The following is an 18,422-nucleotide window of genomic DNA, read 5'->3' on the forward strand; positions in this document are numbered from 1 at the left end:
ATTAAACAATTATAGACTTGGAGAAAGGGAGGTAAAGAGGGATGGACAAAGAGAAAAAATTGATGGGAAAGAAGTATAAAAAGAATAAATTTGATGGGATATATAATGGAGAAGAACAATGCCAATATTTAGTTTCTATTGAAAAAACTATATGATTCCAGTTAAACAAATTGGATGAAAAAATGAATGTTGTAGAAGAAATTTAGGATAATTCGTTGAGTGGTAGGAGAATGGAGAAAGTCGAAGGGGGTAGAAGAGTAAAGAGGGCTGTGGGGCGTCGTCGTTGAGGTCGGGGTCGGCCGGCGCCAGCTTTCAGGGGTGGTGGTGGTGGTGGTGGCGTTGGTGGGTGGGTGGGTGGGTGGGTTACTGTCGTTACTGATGGTGTACTGTGGAGAAGAGGAGTACAACGACGCATGCTCGATGAACACGAACTCCTATCTTGCCTGCCTTGGTATTTTTCTGGCTACTGCCTTCCTCTTGCCTGTTTTGCCTGCCTGCCCAAGCCCACCCGCACTATAGTAGGCGCGTGCCTGTCTACCTCTTCAGCCTCGTCTGCCTCTCCGTCAGCTTTTACCCTCCCTCTGCTTTTGCCTTCACCTCCTCAGTCCTTCAGTGGAGCGCGCGACTCCGTGCCGATAATATACTATTTTCAATCGGTTCCTCTTTTTCTTTCTCTATTACACACTTACACACCACACATCACCTTACACATATATAACTCAAAAACAGAAACATTCTTCATCTTATTCTTTCTCTTCTTTCTTCTTTCTCTCCTTTTTCTTTCTCTCAACTTTCTGTCTCTCTCATCCCTTATCAATCTTCCCTGATCTCGCAAGTGCGCGGTACATACAACATCCATCGTGCGTGGTACTAATCTATAATCTTATCTAGTTCTTGTAAATCAGTGTACATATTCCAATCCTCTTCCTTCCAGCCATATTGTCCCTCTATCAATTTTTATATTGATTTACAAACCCTTTATTTGATCTAAAAAGGTTTTGAGAGCGAAAGGATTTTTTAAAGAAGGCTTCGGAGCGATGAATATTGTGTGAAACGATCGAATTACACGATCTTTCTATTAATGTTTGTGTGCCAAGATATCACGTGAAAATGACAATGTCACTCCTCTTGCTGGAATTTCCACCTATTATGTTAATCACAGAAATTATAAATACTGCAGATTCTCTTGGAGCTATATGCATTTGCTTTACGTATCATCTGTGTTTACACGTCGTTTGGGAGCTTCTTCCAAAAGTTCAGCTTTGAATAATGCATGTGACCCAGAAATTGAGAAATTTTCAACAAATCATCAATCGAAACTAAATTTGGAGACTCGGCTGCCATTCGAATGAAAATCTTGTTGTAAAAGGAATGGTTTACACTCCGTTCCAACGACATTTTCAATCGCTATCAATATGGTCAAATGATCAAAACTGAGAATGAAAATACCTGATAACATTTGCTTGATTTCATCAAAATGAGGGATTATTTGTAAAAGCCACTAATTTGATTACTGTAAGAAGATTATGAGAAAAATATTGACTATATTGTTCTGTTGCGTGCAAGGGATTTCGTGCCAGTATTAAAGGCTGTGCGTTAAAATGATTGAAATTGAAGGTACGAAGGGAGTTATGGCAATACATATATGTGAATGGCGTAAAAAATTCTTTAATCGTACAGCTAAAATGAAAATGATTTTAACCGAGCTGTTGAAAAAGGAGTTGTGTGTGCTATTTATATCGGTTAAACAGGCGTAGAAGCATACGAGGCACTCGAGCTTGTTTATCCCTTTGGCCGTCAAATTTGGCGTGCCTAGCTTCTTGCTCCGCATATTCCTCAATTTTGCTGATATCAGCATTACCATTCACTTTTGTACATGTGTGCATTTTCATCAAGCGTCACGATTCTCGACACCCCTCGTAGCTTCAATCAATTCGGGATTTGACTTTTCCTCCCTTATCACATCCAACCACGTACCATTTTTATCTGGCTACGACTCGATGAAATTAATGATTTTTCTAGCATGAATTTTTATGAAATTATTTCTCTACGGTTGATCCAACATTGTTCAGCCGTCATCCGCAACTGCGTCTAATTAATGGTTGCCCAATTTTTAACGAATAATATAATTTTACGATGGAAATTTCAATTCAAAAGTCATGCCAGCCTTGCTGATAAAAGTGGATAGAATAAAATAAGAAATAAGCTTCTTTTGACAAAAAGTATATGTGCAAAACTGTGCTCCGTCGTAAGAGAAGCAAGTTTTTAAATAAAAGAACAGTTCAACGTAGAAGAAAGATGCTTCAAGAGAATGGAATATTTTATGATAAAGTCAAGAAGCTTTTCCTTAACGATAGAAGAGCAAAATAATAATCTTCTCACGAAATAGCACAATACCAACATTTTATTTGGCAGTAAACCAATTCAATTTTACTTCAGCCAATATTTTGTTTAATATATAGTAAAATATGGCCTTGTTATTTGTGAGTCGGTTATTATAAAACCATATTATTTAAAATCTTGCTTGTACCTTAAGCTTTTGTGTTTAAAAATGCCAGGCACGGGCAAGGAATTTCTCTATTCTACCAGCTGCTAGCTTTGAAATGTAATTAGTCAAATAAAGTGACTTCATTATAATTCATTTTTCAATTTTCATCTTTCTGCTTAGTTTCAGTGGAAGCAAAATTTATCAAGCATAACGTTACCTTATTAAATCAATTAGAGCAATATTCTTACAAGCGAATTAAATTGATTATTATATAATAACGAATTAACTTTTTTTTACGGCTTTCATTATAAAACGTTGGTATTTTTATTTGACACACCATTTAAAATGTGGAAACGTTTTATTGACTGATCGGGCTTGCGGAATGGCAACGTAAATTGCGATTCAGTCCATTTTTTTTTTTTTTTTCACAAAACGATTGCTTGCGAAGACAATTTTTCTATTTCGATATTCTCTTATATTTAAATAATTGGCATAGCATTAGAGAACCTTGATTAAACAAATAATATCGAAAATCCTCTTCTATCTTTTGCTGATTATATATATTTTTTATTCAAACAAAATATGATTATGTTGTTCAATATATTAAACTAATACGGTGGAATCTGTAACGTAATAGTTCTAATGTTTCTTGGTAAAGGTACTTTGGGTTATTGTTAAAACGGCTTAACCGATCGCAATTACTAATTGTAATTAATTAAAATATTGCTACATTGCAACTACACGGATCCTTCATAATCATTAATAGTGTACTATGAATAATTACCAACTAAATTTAATTACTTCAATAATCATAAAATGTTATTTTCTTAATATTAAACACTTATTAAGCGCGACTCTTAATTTTTTTACATTTAAACTTTTGAATATAGCGATACTTTAGTACTGAAAGGATTCTTTTAAAGAAGACCAATTATTCTATGTTAAAAATAAGTTCTCCTTCGCAAAAGGGAAAAGAAGGAAATTTATGCTCTATTTAGCATAATCATCTCTCTTTCACATTGTCATCTTACCATGTTTTATAATCACGTCCTTCTTAGGTAATTGTTATCCCTCTTTTTTTACAATTTATTAAAACCCTTATTTTCCTTGAAAGATTATATATTTTACATTTATTTAAAAAATATTTCCTTTTTACTTTTTGAAATGGATTATTTATTGGTATGAAAAAGTTGGATTAGAATTTCCTAGATTTGTAAATATTTGTTGCATTTGTGAAGAGTTAATCATATAGAAGCAGAGTAAATAAAACGAAAGAAATGATTGTTCTATCTTCAGAGATATTACTTGTATTGCATTGTACTAGATCTCTCTAGAAATGCATGGCTAGAAATTTCAATTTTTAACAAAGAAAATGATAATTAAGAAAAAAAGGTTTACTGTTAAAGTGAGAGTTACTCGGTAAATAATGTTCACTGACAATTATAAGTGTCAAGTATTTCTTGGTTTTGCGGAGCAAACATTATCCTAGGAAAATGGTTCATTTGAAAAAGATACAAATTATCCTCACAGCTAATACCTTAATCCATTCTCCTTTCCTTTATGCACTTTTCTTTGTTATCTGAAAAGGGGGAAAAAATTTCACCCCACGAGAAAACAGAACGAATCCTATTCGAAGGGAGCGTATAAAATTTATTCTGCTTTGTACTATTTTACTTGGAGACACTTGGATTGTCATTATTTAATTATTATATATTCTAACAATTTTTCATCCTTACCCCACTCTTTTTACTTTTAAATCTAACTGCACACTCAGTAGTTTCACGTTAATCGACATGTGTTGGAAAGAGTTGGTGAACATTTGAGATCATCAGTTTGACAAAAAATTGGAATGCATTTTATTTACAGTGGATGGTGAAAACTCAGAGAGGAATTTAAGCAACACAAATGTGTTTCGATTGGCGAAGAACAAACGTTAATTTCGTCACCAGTGTGATATTAAACTTGTAAATTGAGATTTTTCAAAAAAGCATGGCAACGAAGCAGTGTGAAAAATTGAAAAGTTGTTGAAAACAAGAGATGGTTCTTCTTGCTCTCTTCCGTTCCTGCAGTTCCTCGTGACTCATACTTGACCCATTTTGCCTTGCTTCGAACCCTCGTGATCTATATCGAGAACTGAAAGCCAGCTGTGGAATTTCTAAAGTGAACAAATACAGTCGAGTTTGAACTGGAATAATTCTCATCCCCCTATCTCTTTCACCTTCTCTCCCTCTTCTTTACTTCCCTTATAAAACCCTAACTGAAAGAAACGTGAATTTTTTCTCCTTAAAAATTTAATTGACAAAAAGGCAAACATTATTGATTGTTTTTTGAAAAGAAAAACAAAATAAATTACTGTTTTTTAAAAGAAGAGGGATTCTTTTTATGTAATTGAACGTTGTTTTTTCGGCCCTTTTTGTAGCAGCTGGTAAAAATGGTGAAAACCCACATGTGGGAATAAAGACTGGTGTCAGCTGATCCCAGCTAAGCCAATCGAGTTGAGGAATTGTTCTGTTGCTCTCTTATTTAACAGAAAAAAGTTTACAAGTCGTGAGATAGTAGACCGAAGGATGATGATTCTGCTGGTGTCCTCGGCACGTAGAGCACGCCAAAGAACTCGAAGAAGAGAGCTCTGTTTTGAAAAAGAAGCAATTGTTCCATTAAAGTGATCATTAAAGTTACCATCAAGTTTATCCCTCGTTCCCGTCTCTCCCTAAGTCCAAACTGTCTGAATAGTAGCATCGACAAAGTTTTTCTAAATTGGACTGGGAAGCTGCAAGGAGTGCAATAATGAAAAGTGGCATTTTCATGAAATAATCAAGCGTTGACGAGAAACGACGGAGAAAGGACTCGGTTGAAATTCTATCTCGTCGTGAGAGAATTATCCTTAAATGGAGTGACGCACAAAGGCAGGCTTTAAATTCCACTTGACACTCTCTGGTCAAGGCAAAGATTTCCACTGGATGAAATTTCTGGTAAGAAGCAGCTTTGAATTCCTCTCGTGTGCTACAAAGCTGCAACTTGAAAATCGCGAGAAATTTCACTTCGGTTTCTCGTCATTCCCAATTGGCGAGGGTCGAAAGTAAACATTCGTGAGAGTTTATAGAATTTTCGAAAAAACCAAGCTGCAATTGCCACATAGAGAAATATACAAAAATTATTAGCCTTGTCAGAAAGAATGGATGGAGCAACTGGAAAATAAAAGATAAATTCCTCTCGCGACTTCTCGCGCAGTGATTATAAAACTGCAGCTTATAACATCTCGCCGGATATATACTCGTCGAGAAAGAAATTTCAGTCCGGAGGAGCTATAGAGGGTCTCGCGAAAGTTTATAGAGTTTGGAGAGGCAAAGCTGGAAAAACGGTAGAAATAAATAAATTATTATTGTCATCTGCAAGAACGATAAGTAGCTACAAAACAAGATAGTTTCTTGCGAGTGATGTGTAAGAGATTGTGCTTACCGGAAGTGAGTTATTGTTTCCTCTGGCTGGCGTACCCGAGACTCGTTTCCGCTTTTTACGTTTCCCCTTCCCAGTTGGGGAAAAAGTTTCACTTTGGAATTGTTGACCGGATAGAACTCGGAATTGGACTTGAAAGCGAAATTGCAATCGGAATCGGGATCGAAATCGAAGTTTTGATTGGTGCTTGGTCGAACAGAGTCGAGTGGTCAGCTGCTTTTTCCTTGGACTCGGTGCTTATGTGCTTTTGTGCTTATGTGCCCTTTGTGCTACTTCTCGTCTTCATTTTTCGCTCTCGTTCTTCGTAAATCCGAAGCTGCAAGGATGAGAGAGTCCAGTTTCGGCTCGTGAAACGTCAAGAGAGGTACTCCCTATTAAGTATTATCCTTCCCCATTATAATCCAATTTATTGTATTTCTTTGACCAAAATAATTATTTTAACAAATGAAAAAAGTCGTACGTTCGAGTGTCAATGTAATTATTGGCAAAATAATAAAACAATATGCTCTGTAATTAAATTATCTCTCTCTCTCTCTCTCTCTCTCTCTCTCTCTCTCTCTCTCTCTCTCTCATGGAGATATACATTTTGTATTGGAAATAATGCAATGAAGTATTTATCTGACTACATAAAAGATTATAAGAAAATAAGTCTGATTGAAAGACGTTGAAACGCTGCTTTAATTTATTTACCTCGTTCTATAATAGCCTTTTGCTGATTAGCATAATGTATTTGATGCATAATTTATAGATAATTTCTATTGTAGTACGTTCGAATGCAACACTAATTTAGTTAACTTGATTATTTAATATCCTTTTACCTAACAGCACATTACAAATGTATTTGACATAATTTATCAAAGGTTCTGCCCAACAATTCCACTATTGAGATTCGATAACAAATTTTCAATACCCCCTTTCTCTTTCTAATTTAGAGTAATCCTTGATGTTAACAATTGATGTGCCGAGGGATTCAATTTAATGATTCATTAAGGTCTATCGGTCGAAAATTTAATAGGCGAACAGCAATATAAGCTATGGCTCAGTTTCGAGTACTTAAAACTTTCATAACTAGCATCGGCTTATGTTTAAAATCTCGTGAACGTCTATCTTAACTAAATTTATTGATGCTTTATCAATTAAAAGTTTTAAATGATTTGAGCTAAAGCCAGAGGAGAGAGGGTATATGATAGAATTAAATTACATGTCTGTGCCATTTATCACGAGTGCAGTAGAGTAGTGAAACAAAAATAATTAATAGGGGAAGGAAATTAATGGAAATAAATACATGGTGTATAAGCTGCGATGTAAGGTGAAGTGTGTAGCAAACTGGTGAATAAATGCACGTTTATTGATTCTTTCAACAGATCGTATCAGGCTCGAAGAAGAATACGAAACCAAGTTTCCTTTATCCAGTAAAAATATTTAACGGTGTAGGTAGAGGATAGATATAGTCAACATTATAAACTATGCTAGAAGCTGCGAAGTGTAATAAAAACTCACACGTCTTTATTTCTGTCTTCAAATCGTATCAAGCAGGTCAAAGAAAGCCAAGCAAAGCTTTTTTATTCAAGATATCATCGATAACTTACATTCAATACCAGCTATACCACATGTCACAGTGATAGTTTGAAAAATGATAATGTGTTACAGAGCATATTAATAAAATATACGATTGAAAAATATTGAATTAAATATGAGAAAAATACAAATATGGATCTCAGTTATTCTCACCTATTTCTGTATATATATATATATATAGTAATTTCATATATAACAGTTGAAATGATAAAGATTTATCATATGCCAAATATTTCATTTTAATTTTATTTTGACTTTTTTGATCCCATATGTTTAATGTTCGTATCGTAGATACAAATTAATCTCGCAGCCGATAAAAATATAAATTTTGCGCTACTACTCCTTTACCCTTTGCTCATCTGCCATTCTCCTTCTTATCTTTAGGTCTTATAAACCGTCGCACAACATCACCTCGGGCACGTTCCTGCCATTAGACTCATGTTAATAAGGCCTTACACTCAGGGCAAGAAGAACACTCAACGGTTAGAGCCGAGTATTTCGCGAATAAAGATACGAGCAGCCACGACCAATGTGCTCTCTCGCATCGCCACTCTCTCAAAAAATCTCCCACCAACCGACCGCGAATCTGCCATTTAAACTTTATTCCAACTTTTACGAATACCTCAACTCGTAGCATGAAAAATACTTCTATCGAACTTTTTCCTTCGACTCCTAACAATTTCATCTCAACGAACTTGAGAGTTGCTTAATAAAAATTTCATTACGTAAACTCTGCAGCTTCTTGAGATTCTGAGGAAGAAAAGTAGCGAGGAATTAGGTACGAATATTCTATGTAAAGTTCAAGTTGTGCCTTCGTAAAGCTCCTTTAAGCTCAGGACACTGGAGGATGCTAGTGCGCAATAGCCATTTAATCGTTCCAGTGTCATGGCTATTCGCAAAAGTCCCCATGGAGAATGTTAAACACCGAGCATTAGTTTTGCTTCTCTTCTTATATACGCTTTATTCAAACTTCCATCCTTTAGATTTATTTTAAACAGAAATTCATTAAATAGCAAGCTTAGGATATTGCAGGGATTTTTAGACTAGTAATATATATATATATATATATAGTCATTTTCATTTCAGTATTAATTATGGATGTTCGTTAAAGCTCCTGTAGAAATGATCAAATAATAAATATTGGTTTCGATTTTCTTTTCGTAAGTAGCTTCTCTCATATCGCTCAATGCACGTGTTATAAGCAGTGTTATTTAGCTTCGTAAAAAGATTTATTAATAAAATGACAAGTCCAAGATACTGGAGACAACTAGAGACTGATCTAAGAGTTATTACTTATCACAGAGTGTGCTATAGATATTTGTAAAAGCTCCCATGGGGAATGTCGAAGAGCTAGCATTGGCTCTGTTTCTCTTTTCACACGTGTCACGAACGTTCTTCTGGACTCTATTTGATAGATTGGAACGTCCAAGGAATGTTTTTTTCACGCTACGAGTGATATGGAGTTTATATCAATCTGCGCGTTAACCAGCCTTTTATTTTTTGGATCTTTTAAAAATAAAATGACAAGCTCAAGTTACTTTAAGAAAATAGAGACTATATCGGTTGTACAGCTGTTTAATTATTCCAGTGGCATGCAAGGTTATATACATATATATTAGCAAAAGTTCCTATCGAAATTGTTTAATCCCAAATCTCAGTTTTTCACTACTACCTTTTTGCAAAGCTTCTGATATCTCAAATTTGCTGATAATTTATATTTATTAATTAATAAAAGTTTAATATCAATCTATGCATATTCTTAAAGAATAAATGGTTAAAAAGCTGAAATGAATTTTATAATATTTAAATTATGTAGCTTTTAGATACTAGGATAAAATAGAAAGAGTCAAATTGATTTTATTAACATTACTTTATTCATAAAACCTCGAGTTTTAGACTCATCTCATTATAAATCGTGAGAATTCTTCTCGGGAACAAATCAGAAGTAGAGAATACTTGCTTAAAGGGAGTGCTGAAAACGCAGCATATGCTTTAGAAAATTTCGAATTCATTTTCGTAGACAGAATAAAAAACATAATCGCGTGTTTCACTCAATTCATTTTACATGTATGCTTACCATTTTACATAGCATTTGGTAGTTTGATGAAGCTACAAACAATTTCGTGCAATTTGTTCCTTTCATTTATTTCTTGAAATATGAAAATTATTTGTTTCCCAGGGGCTATTTCGCTGGATTACAAACGTTGATTATGAATCTGGCTTGCTTTTAGTGTAGAAAAGAGAACCAATGTAAGGTAACAATTTCCTTTAACAATATTATTCAGTATTTAATGCAGTTTTTGACAGACTGATAAAGAAATCAATTACTTTTAAATCATTTATTTTGAAACTGTACAAAAAGGATTCATTTTAAAAAAGGTATTTATTAGCTATCCGACGTACGCGATAATTATTTTGTTGAAAAACAAATTATTTATGTGTTAGAAAGCCTAACACATATACATATAAATTATTACTCTACGTTCAAAAATATTATTCAACATTTTGCGTAACATTTAATAGTTTGGCAAAGAAGCCAGCAATCTAGTTCGAATTGTTCCTTTCATTTACTTCTTGAAAAGTTGAAATTATTCGTTCCCCAGAAATTGTTTCACTGACTTCTATAGTTAATTATGTAGCGAATTATAATTCCAACTAAAAAGCATCATTTCAGTTTGAGTAAGATTATACGGCATTTACGTAAATTTATTCTTAGATTTATAAACAAGCATGCACAAAATTTTCTAGTTTTTATCATTTATTTAAATTCAAATTATTAATTTTCAAAAAACTCATTTGATTTGTTAAACCTACAACTTTAATTTGCTCTTAGTATAAAAATATGAATCGATATAAAGCATTTATTATTATGTGACATTCTCTTACGCAACCTTTACTCTATTATTGGAGAGAATAAAGTTTATAATTTCGCCACTTAATATTTACAGTAAAACTCTTGCCTGACAGTAGAACAAAAAAAGCCATGACTGCATTTTTATTTAAAAATATGCAATCATCGCGTATTATCAAAAAAAGCCATTATTCTTTTCAACGCTTTTTTGTGAAATAAAATTGAATAATTAACGTATATCAATGTCTGTTTCTTTTCGTTTTTAATTATTGTAAAATTGTTTTTCTTTAAATATCTCGATTATGAGATAAATTTCTTTCTGGGCCAAATAGGTTTTGCAAGCTTCTTACCAAAGCAAGAGAGAAAAGGAACAAGGTATAAACGGAGTAGGGATTCACGGTAGACTAAGGGGAGGGGGTCAAGAGAGGGAAAGAGAAAATCAATTGGTAGCCCAGCTTTTCTATTTCCTCAGGCTACGTACTGGTTTGGTCCAGGGTCCAGTCTATTCTGCTCTATGTATATTTGCTCCGGTTCAAACCGATAACGCGTTTCCGCGTATAAAGCTATATGTTAGATGTGTATACAATATATTACGTGTATAGGTAGGTCCATGAAACACGCGTGAATCGGACCATCTTTTGCCTTTTTCCTAGCTAAAATGGCTTTTATTGTTCGACAAAATAGTTTCTGCAATTTACCTGCACCTTCTATCTAGTTCGTACAATTTATCCCTTAGCTGAATTTACCTCTCATTATATCATTACCGTCCTCTGCACAATACATTATAAGATAAGTTTCATTAATATCATTTTTATTATGTACATTTCCTTTCATTAAATTTTGTTATTTAGTCAAATGTATGATAATTATCGCTATTTATTATACTTTCCTAATTTAAAAAAGAATCCATATACAATATTAAATATAAAATATTGAATATTACAATTTCAATTTCGTTAGAGAAGCGTAAATTATGTTTGTGGTAAAGCTTTACAGAGTGCTCTTCAAGTTTAACAAATTTTGCTACAGAACCCATCTAAAATTCTATGATACCACCGACCCTACTATACCTGAATTTATTTATGTAATTTATGTCTTTTATAAGATGCATTTAAATAATGGTATATTATATTTGAAATTGTGTGATATATAATGTAGTAGAAAAATTAATGCGTTTAAAAGGACAGTGGCATTATAGTATCTACTTAAAAATTTCCCATTATATATTACCGGTACAATGATAAATAGTTTCGCTTATCCTATTTGAAATTGATTGCATCGATTTCTATGTGTATTAATTATAAAAGCGATGAGTAGGCTAGGCACGCGTTTTGTAAATTCCAAATACTATTATTGTTATACGTATATAAATATGTGCATGAAATAGTATAGGATACTAAGATGTTTTGAAATACTTAGCTCAGTTTCCTCAAAATAGCTCTAGGTCTTAGCATACCATTATCCAGTCAATACATGTACATATCGTACATGCATGTGAATTAAATTTGTATAGTAAGGTAACATTAATTCGATAACAGCCTTGGCTCGTATGGTCTTGCTTGCAGCAGTAGCTTCTCGTATTCTAAGCTGCTCACAAGAACTACGAATCATAATTCGCATTACAAGACTTTATTATTATATTTATACACAATATACTATTTCTAAAATTATTTTTCAAGGAAAATTCTATATAATTATTCAAATATTATTAATTTTACAGTACTATTCACACGTAGAGCCTATGAAAATTAAAGAACTAACTTAAAAATGCTATATTTATAGTTCTTTTAAAATGTAATCTGTTAAATAATTTATTCTGGCTTCTATAAACTAACATTATTTCAAATGGGTGGCATAGTATTCTCTAGTATGTCTATTAAAAATATAGACTTAAACAATTGAGCTATATTGATTTTATTGCTTGACTTTTGTATTATGTGAAAATTATAAATCACATCTATAATTTACTCTAATATCCAAGAATGACTGTTTTTGCGATACGACTATTTATAAAAAAAGTGAAGCTAGATAGTTAACAATTTTTAATATTATAATTTAATAATAAATATTATTGTGCTATTTATTATCAATCATTTGGAACATTATTGCAGGTTTTAAAATATATGATTGAGTTGTGTATTTTATTTTATCCTTACAAGATTTAAGGAAGCTTGGTAATAACGACAAAACTACGCTGCTTACAATATAGAGGGAAATGACAAAGAAATGAGGGATATAAGCGATTGCAGCCACGAGCAAAATCCATTTTACATGTAAAGAAGATATTTACTTTTTAAGGTAGTACTTGCGCTAGATTCATATATAGTAGTAGTGTAAGACATGCTTCAGTTTTGAAAGAGTAACAATTTTTTATCATATTTGATTAATTATAATTATAAAATATCCAAAAATATTTAAAGAAACAATAGGAAATAAAATATTTTTAAACGAGTTAATTTCTATCAAGTTTTGCATTTATAGATTGATTTTTGTTTACAAGGATTCATTATAATCATTGAAGTATACTCTACAAATTGATCGGATTCATATTATTAAAAATATTATATAAAAACGCGCGTGGCAAGAAAGGGGACAAGAGCGATCGTTTTTCTTATGCCTTCTTATGTCTTCTTTTTTACTCTCACTGCTGATAAGCAGCGTTATGGGCTAAACTACACAATTTTATTAGAGTTTTGAGCTTGTAATTATTCGAGTAATCTATGATGTAATTTATGACTATATATCGAAAGCGTGACCTGCCAAACCTTATAAACATAGAAAAACTAGAAAATTTAAACACTTCTATATGCAAATATACAATATATAAATTTGCTTAATATACTATATTCATGCATTTTTATATCATATTTTTTTCGGTTTCCTAAAATTGACCGAATTTTATATACCAGGTTTTTCGTTTCAAGCGACACGATTTATTTCATGTATCCCCGAGTGTACCCCTTTACATATACCTTCTGTAATATTTCAGAATAGAATTGGATTCAGTATAAATATTTCAACAATCAGTTTAAATCTAAATTTTTTAGAAGAGTATTAGGGATATCAACAAAAAATCTATATCATGAGAATTGCTATTAAATTAAGAATGTAAGTTTTAAATAAATGAATTTTTTATAAGCGTTCGGCCAATATTTAAACTAAATTTTGTGTTATTTCCATGATAAAATTGTTTAGATGTTTAACACTTTGTACAACCAGTTCTCCATAGTGTGAATACAATCTTTCAAAGAATAAAATCAAATAATATTGACAATGCTGTTCTTGAATAAATATTCTTATTTAGTACATTTTACTTGTATAAAATTAAAAGGAAAAGATCTTATATTAAATAACACGACCAATCAGAAGGTACTATATTTTAGCATAAATGCTTTGATAAGCTTTTTCTTATTTAAATTATATCTGTTTATATCCATTAAATTTTTCATTATTAGAATCACATGAAAATTAAAAGGTATCGTATTTTATCAAAGTATGTGAAACTAAAAAAATGTTACGAATATTTAATAACAGTATGTTCTTCATAAAATTCTTTGAAATAAATGCTGAACAAATAAAATAACATAGAAAATAAAATAATAAAAAGCATAATATAATAAAACGGTGGAACGCTGAATGTCTTATTATGAAAAGTTACCAAGTATCGATAGGCGTTACGGGTATTTGATAGAAAGATAGGCGAGACCGATTGCTGATTGGTTTTAAAGCATGAAACCTCAACAAGTGAGTAGAATAACTTATCAGAGTTTTTCTGTAAAATTAGCTAAAATAGAAAAATGTAAAAATAAAAGAAAGATAGAAAATGAATGTTTGTAGATTGAATTTTGTACTGTAAAAATTATCGATAGATGTTCGTAGTTTATAAAAAATAAACGACTATATAGTAATTGGTTTGAAGGTACGAAACTCGCTTCAAAACTTAAGAACGAACAATTTATGAGATATTTTCTATAAAATAAAGTGAAAGAAAATAATGTGCAAATATATATAAGAAAGATGTAATAAATAAAAAATGAATGTTTGGAGATTGAATGTCGTGCTGTGAAAAGTATCGACAGATGTTGGTAGTTGATGATAGAGAGGTAGACGGACGATTGGTGATTGGTTCGAATTTTATCGCGAAAAATGCGAAAAGCTTTAGAGCGTGGGAGCCAAATACCGCAAAGTGGCGTACTGACGTGGTGAATGATATTTTGAAGGGTAGGCAATGAAGGTATGTGTTGAACGTATTAGGGATGATATAATCAGTTTTCGTGCCAGCTATGGGTATTATTTAAAGCTGAACGATCTAATTTTTCGTGCAATGAACGACTTAGGCGAGGCAATTATTGCGTTCATCTTGTACGTCATAATGTAAAAATACTCATCGATCGTGCTCGCTTATTATAGTTGTCGGAGGCTTTGAATTTTATCATCACTAGCTTGCTGCTGGATTCAGAGGGCTTCGCTAGATATCCGGTCTTTCTGAGCAATGACCCAGTTTCTCTCTCTCTCTCTCTCTCTCTCTCTCTCTACCCCTTGTTTCCTCTTTCAGCCACTCTCTACCATCTCTCCAGATCTACAAGTGGAACTGGAGAGAGAGAGAGCTCCAACTGAAACTACCGATAGGACCAAACTGATAAAATCTATTGCATCGGAAGGTTGTCCCGTTTTAAAAACTATCCAACGGATCTCTAATAAAATTCAGAATTTTTCACATTGTTTTCGTAAAATAGTTTTAAATATCTAATAATATTATTAAAGAACAAGTTTATTTGCGAATCGAATATACGGCATAAACACTTGAATGTTTTTTGAAAACCTCAAAGCTTTTTTATGTTTTGGTGTAAAAATTTAGCATTGTGTCATGCATGCAGCTATATGGAAAGCAGTTTTCATGAATTTACCTTCTATCCCACATTTTTTCCAAAATTTCCATCCTTCATCATTTATTAAATATATATAGACACTCTAGAATGTTTACGTAATTAGTTATATTAATAAAATTTTGTACTGAATTTAAAGCATCAAATGAAAATGAAAAAATTCACGTTAATTATATCTTAATCAGTTCTAAACTTTATGGTATAAAACGTGGATGAGTAGAAAAAGCTGATATACGTTAAGTGTTCGAGAAAATAACTCAAATATACTGTGCCTTTCGTTAAGCTCAAATTGTCGTGATAAAAAATTTAATGTTTATAGTATGGTAGCATACTTTAAGCTTCAGGAAAAAGTCCATGCGGTGCAAATGATCCATTGTTCAAACATTGTTTTTGAAGAAAAAGAAATTTCGTTAAATCAACATAATTTATAATATACTTGAGTATTTAATACGTAAGAAAATATATTTCTGTATAAAAAAATTCAAAATAGCGGCATAGCAACTGATCAAAGTTAACTCTTCAGTTTTACAAAGTACAACGCCTAAAGCGTTCTAATAGACGGAAATAAAAGTTTAATTAGTTTTCGTTAAAATACGTTCCAACGCTTTGCACGAACCTCAATTTATAAGAAAATTAAAGAGCTAGCACAATTATTGGAAAAATTACATTTTTGAAATAAATAAATTGCAGGGTACCATTTTTACTATACAAATTATTGTACCTATTAGGACTCATGCAAAGCATTAGAACATTTTAAAATAAAAAACTTACTACAATTTGATTTCAATTCAGTAGACCATTTTAAGTGTAGCAACTACTGCGCTCCATTGTTCTGAATTTTTTATATAATTATAGTCTATAGATTTAAGAAAATTCCATTTTACTAATAGCAATTCTAAGAAAGGTCATTAACAATTGCTTGAGAAAAATTAAGTTGGCAATAATAGGTTATTTGTCTTTGGTACAATGAATAAGAATGTTCGCGTGCAGATAAAAGGAGCCCATTTAAAGAACCATGTAGCATATTGGGATAGTAATAATGTATACATAATTGTACGTAGTTGTACAAAGGTGCAAACAGCTATTATTTCGTGGAAAAGATTTAACAGCCTGAAAAGTGTTTCAGAAAATGATTAGTAAATTTTGTATTTTTTTAATAGAAACTGGTTAACAAAGTGTTTAATAATATCAGAATGTTTGTTGTATATTGGTTCCTTTTGCATAACTATGTACAATTTAAAATTTATATGACTATACTGAAATGATGAGTTAAATTTTGTTGTGCAGTGCAAAGTAACTCGACTGATGGACGATGATGGATTGTTCGGCGTTGCGGTGGAGATGACCATCGTGTCAGCGGTGCACTCAGAAGGAGAAGAAGACGACGAAGAAGGAGAAGAAGAAGAAGACGAAAACGACGACGGGCTGGAGGAAAAGGAAGAAGAAAAGAAAAATCAGCTGAGGATTGAAATTGAGGACTTCCAACCGGTCTTGTCACCAGCGTCCTACAATCACTGCCACTGATCGTTACAGCTCAGATCGATGCCGACCACCGCCATCACGTCCACTCAACGAGGTACCTCTCCTTCATTATTTTCTTTCTTTATTTCTCTTATTACACAAAGATCAACATTTCATTCTAAAACTAGCCAATCCAATCAACTACACACTCTTTGCTTTATAACCTTATCCAGAACAATATCAATAATGACTACCCGCGAGCAATAAACTCACCCCTCCAACCCCCTCGTAACTTAAAGAGTAGCAGTAATGAAAAAATAATGCTTCTGCTTAGACCTACCTTTCCTCCATTTACAAGAAAACTTATATCGAGCAATTCTTCTTTGATATTAAAAACTATTTTATAACTCATAGGGATTCAAGTAATGTTAAGTTTTGGGTATATATCCATTGTAAGTATTTGTTACTCTCTCGTAGTTAAATGAAGTAACGAGTAAATAATTATGTTTTATTGGCGTGGCGTAAATTAATATATCGGTCTACAGAAAAACCAATTTCAAATTTTGATACTCAAGTTTCGGCTCCTCTTTTAAGTCTTGATATAAATTTAAGGTGCATATGTATATTCATCGTATTCATAATTTGTTTAAATAAATAAATTCTTTTTTTTCGTTGGTAATAATTACGTTAATACAGAATCAATTAAGTGGCATTTTTATGAGTTTAGTAACATTGAATGAAATTGAAAAGTCTTGCGGAAAATCTTGAGAGAGATGCAAAATTAATTTAAATTAGGCAAAAGCGTGAAAGGCAAGCGAAAGATCGAGATTGGAAGAGAAGACAAATGGCTGGAGATTTGCACGTGGTTGGTGCTCGGAGAGCTTCTGGTATTTAGGTCTCATTGTCTCTCTAGTGGCTCTCCTTCGTTTCATCTCACCTTAACGCTGTTCCTTTGTCCACAGTTTTTCTCTCGTTTCCCAAAGCTAAAAACCGTTTGTCCATCTCGTTTCGAGACAACCTTTATTAAAACGTAAATTATTCCAATTGCACTTGTACATAAAAACTAGTTACTGACTTAAAATTCTCGTTTCAATAAATGATTAATTCGAGCAAATGATAATTATGTGGGAGCAAATTAATGATTCGGTTTTTTTATTCTTACTGGCTTGAACAATGGACGAGGATAATTTTTATTCATCAAGTTTCATCCAGAGATATGTTTCTTTTAAAGCAAAGAATACTGAGAATTATTACTATTATAGCTTATATTTTGTTAAATCTGAAATAATTATTGTTCAACATAATACACAAAATTTGTTTATTAGCGTCATCGAAAGGCAGAATTATTGTAAACTCCTGAACAACGAGAAATATAAAATTAACGCTTAACGTACCAGTGAGTTTTTTTTTTTTTTTTTAATCGTGGGCTTGCAAGCAATTAAAAATATGACATTTGACCCCTGAATAGTAGCTTTAATGTTAAATATCATACATATGGCTATTTATAGGTGCAGGAAAAGAGATGGTAAGTGGAAGAATTCTAACGTGAGAATAAACTATACAGATATGTAGCAAATTTGTCCGATGATATAACATTCATACGACTGCGATCGATACAACAGCAAGCTAAATGACGTTTTTGCTACAGGTACAATTAGAACGGAACGAATGAACTAATTAGCAGTTGAAATAACCAGTCTTC

The 18,422-nt window shown here is 32.4% G+C and overlaps 1 protein-coding gene across 6 annotated transcripts in view; it reads left to right on the plus strand.

The window, feature by feature from the left end:
* Positions 1 to 509: 509 nt before the first annotated feature.
* LOC136784810 (uncharacterized) overlaps positions 510 to 18,422 on the plus strand; it is a 35,571-nt gene continuing 17,658 nt past the window's right edge. The window contains exons 1-4 of one of the 6 annotated variants that reach the window (XM_066745719.1): positions 884 to 2,101; positions 2,559 to 2,605; positions 4,355 to 6,308; positions 16,547 to 16,835. In XM_066745719.1, coding sequence (XP_066601816.1) covers positions 16,802 to 16,835 — 34 coding nt within the window. In that variant the 5' untranslated portion in view covers positions 884 to 2,101; positions 2,559 to 2,605; positions 4,355 to 6,308; positions 16,547 to 16,801. The other 5 variants (XM_066745718.1, XM_066745722.1, XM_066745720.1 and 2 more) reach the window with 5 other exon arrangements.

The sequence above is a fragment of the Prorops nasuta genome, unplaced genomic scaffold (assembly GCF_024137725.1).
Source record: "Prorops nasuta isolate Cenicafe-Biocafe unplaced genomic scaffold, Cenicafe_Pnas_1.2 PNAS00073, whole genome shotgun sequence".
Classification (NCBI taxonomy): domain Eukaryota; kingdom Metazoa; phylum Arthropoda; class Insecta; order Hymenoptera; family Bethylidae; genus Prorops; species Prorops nasuta.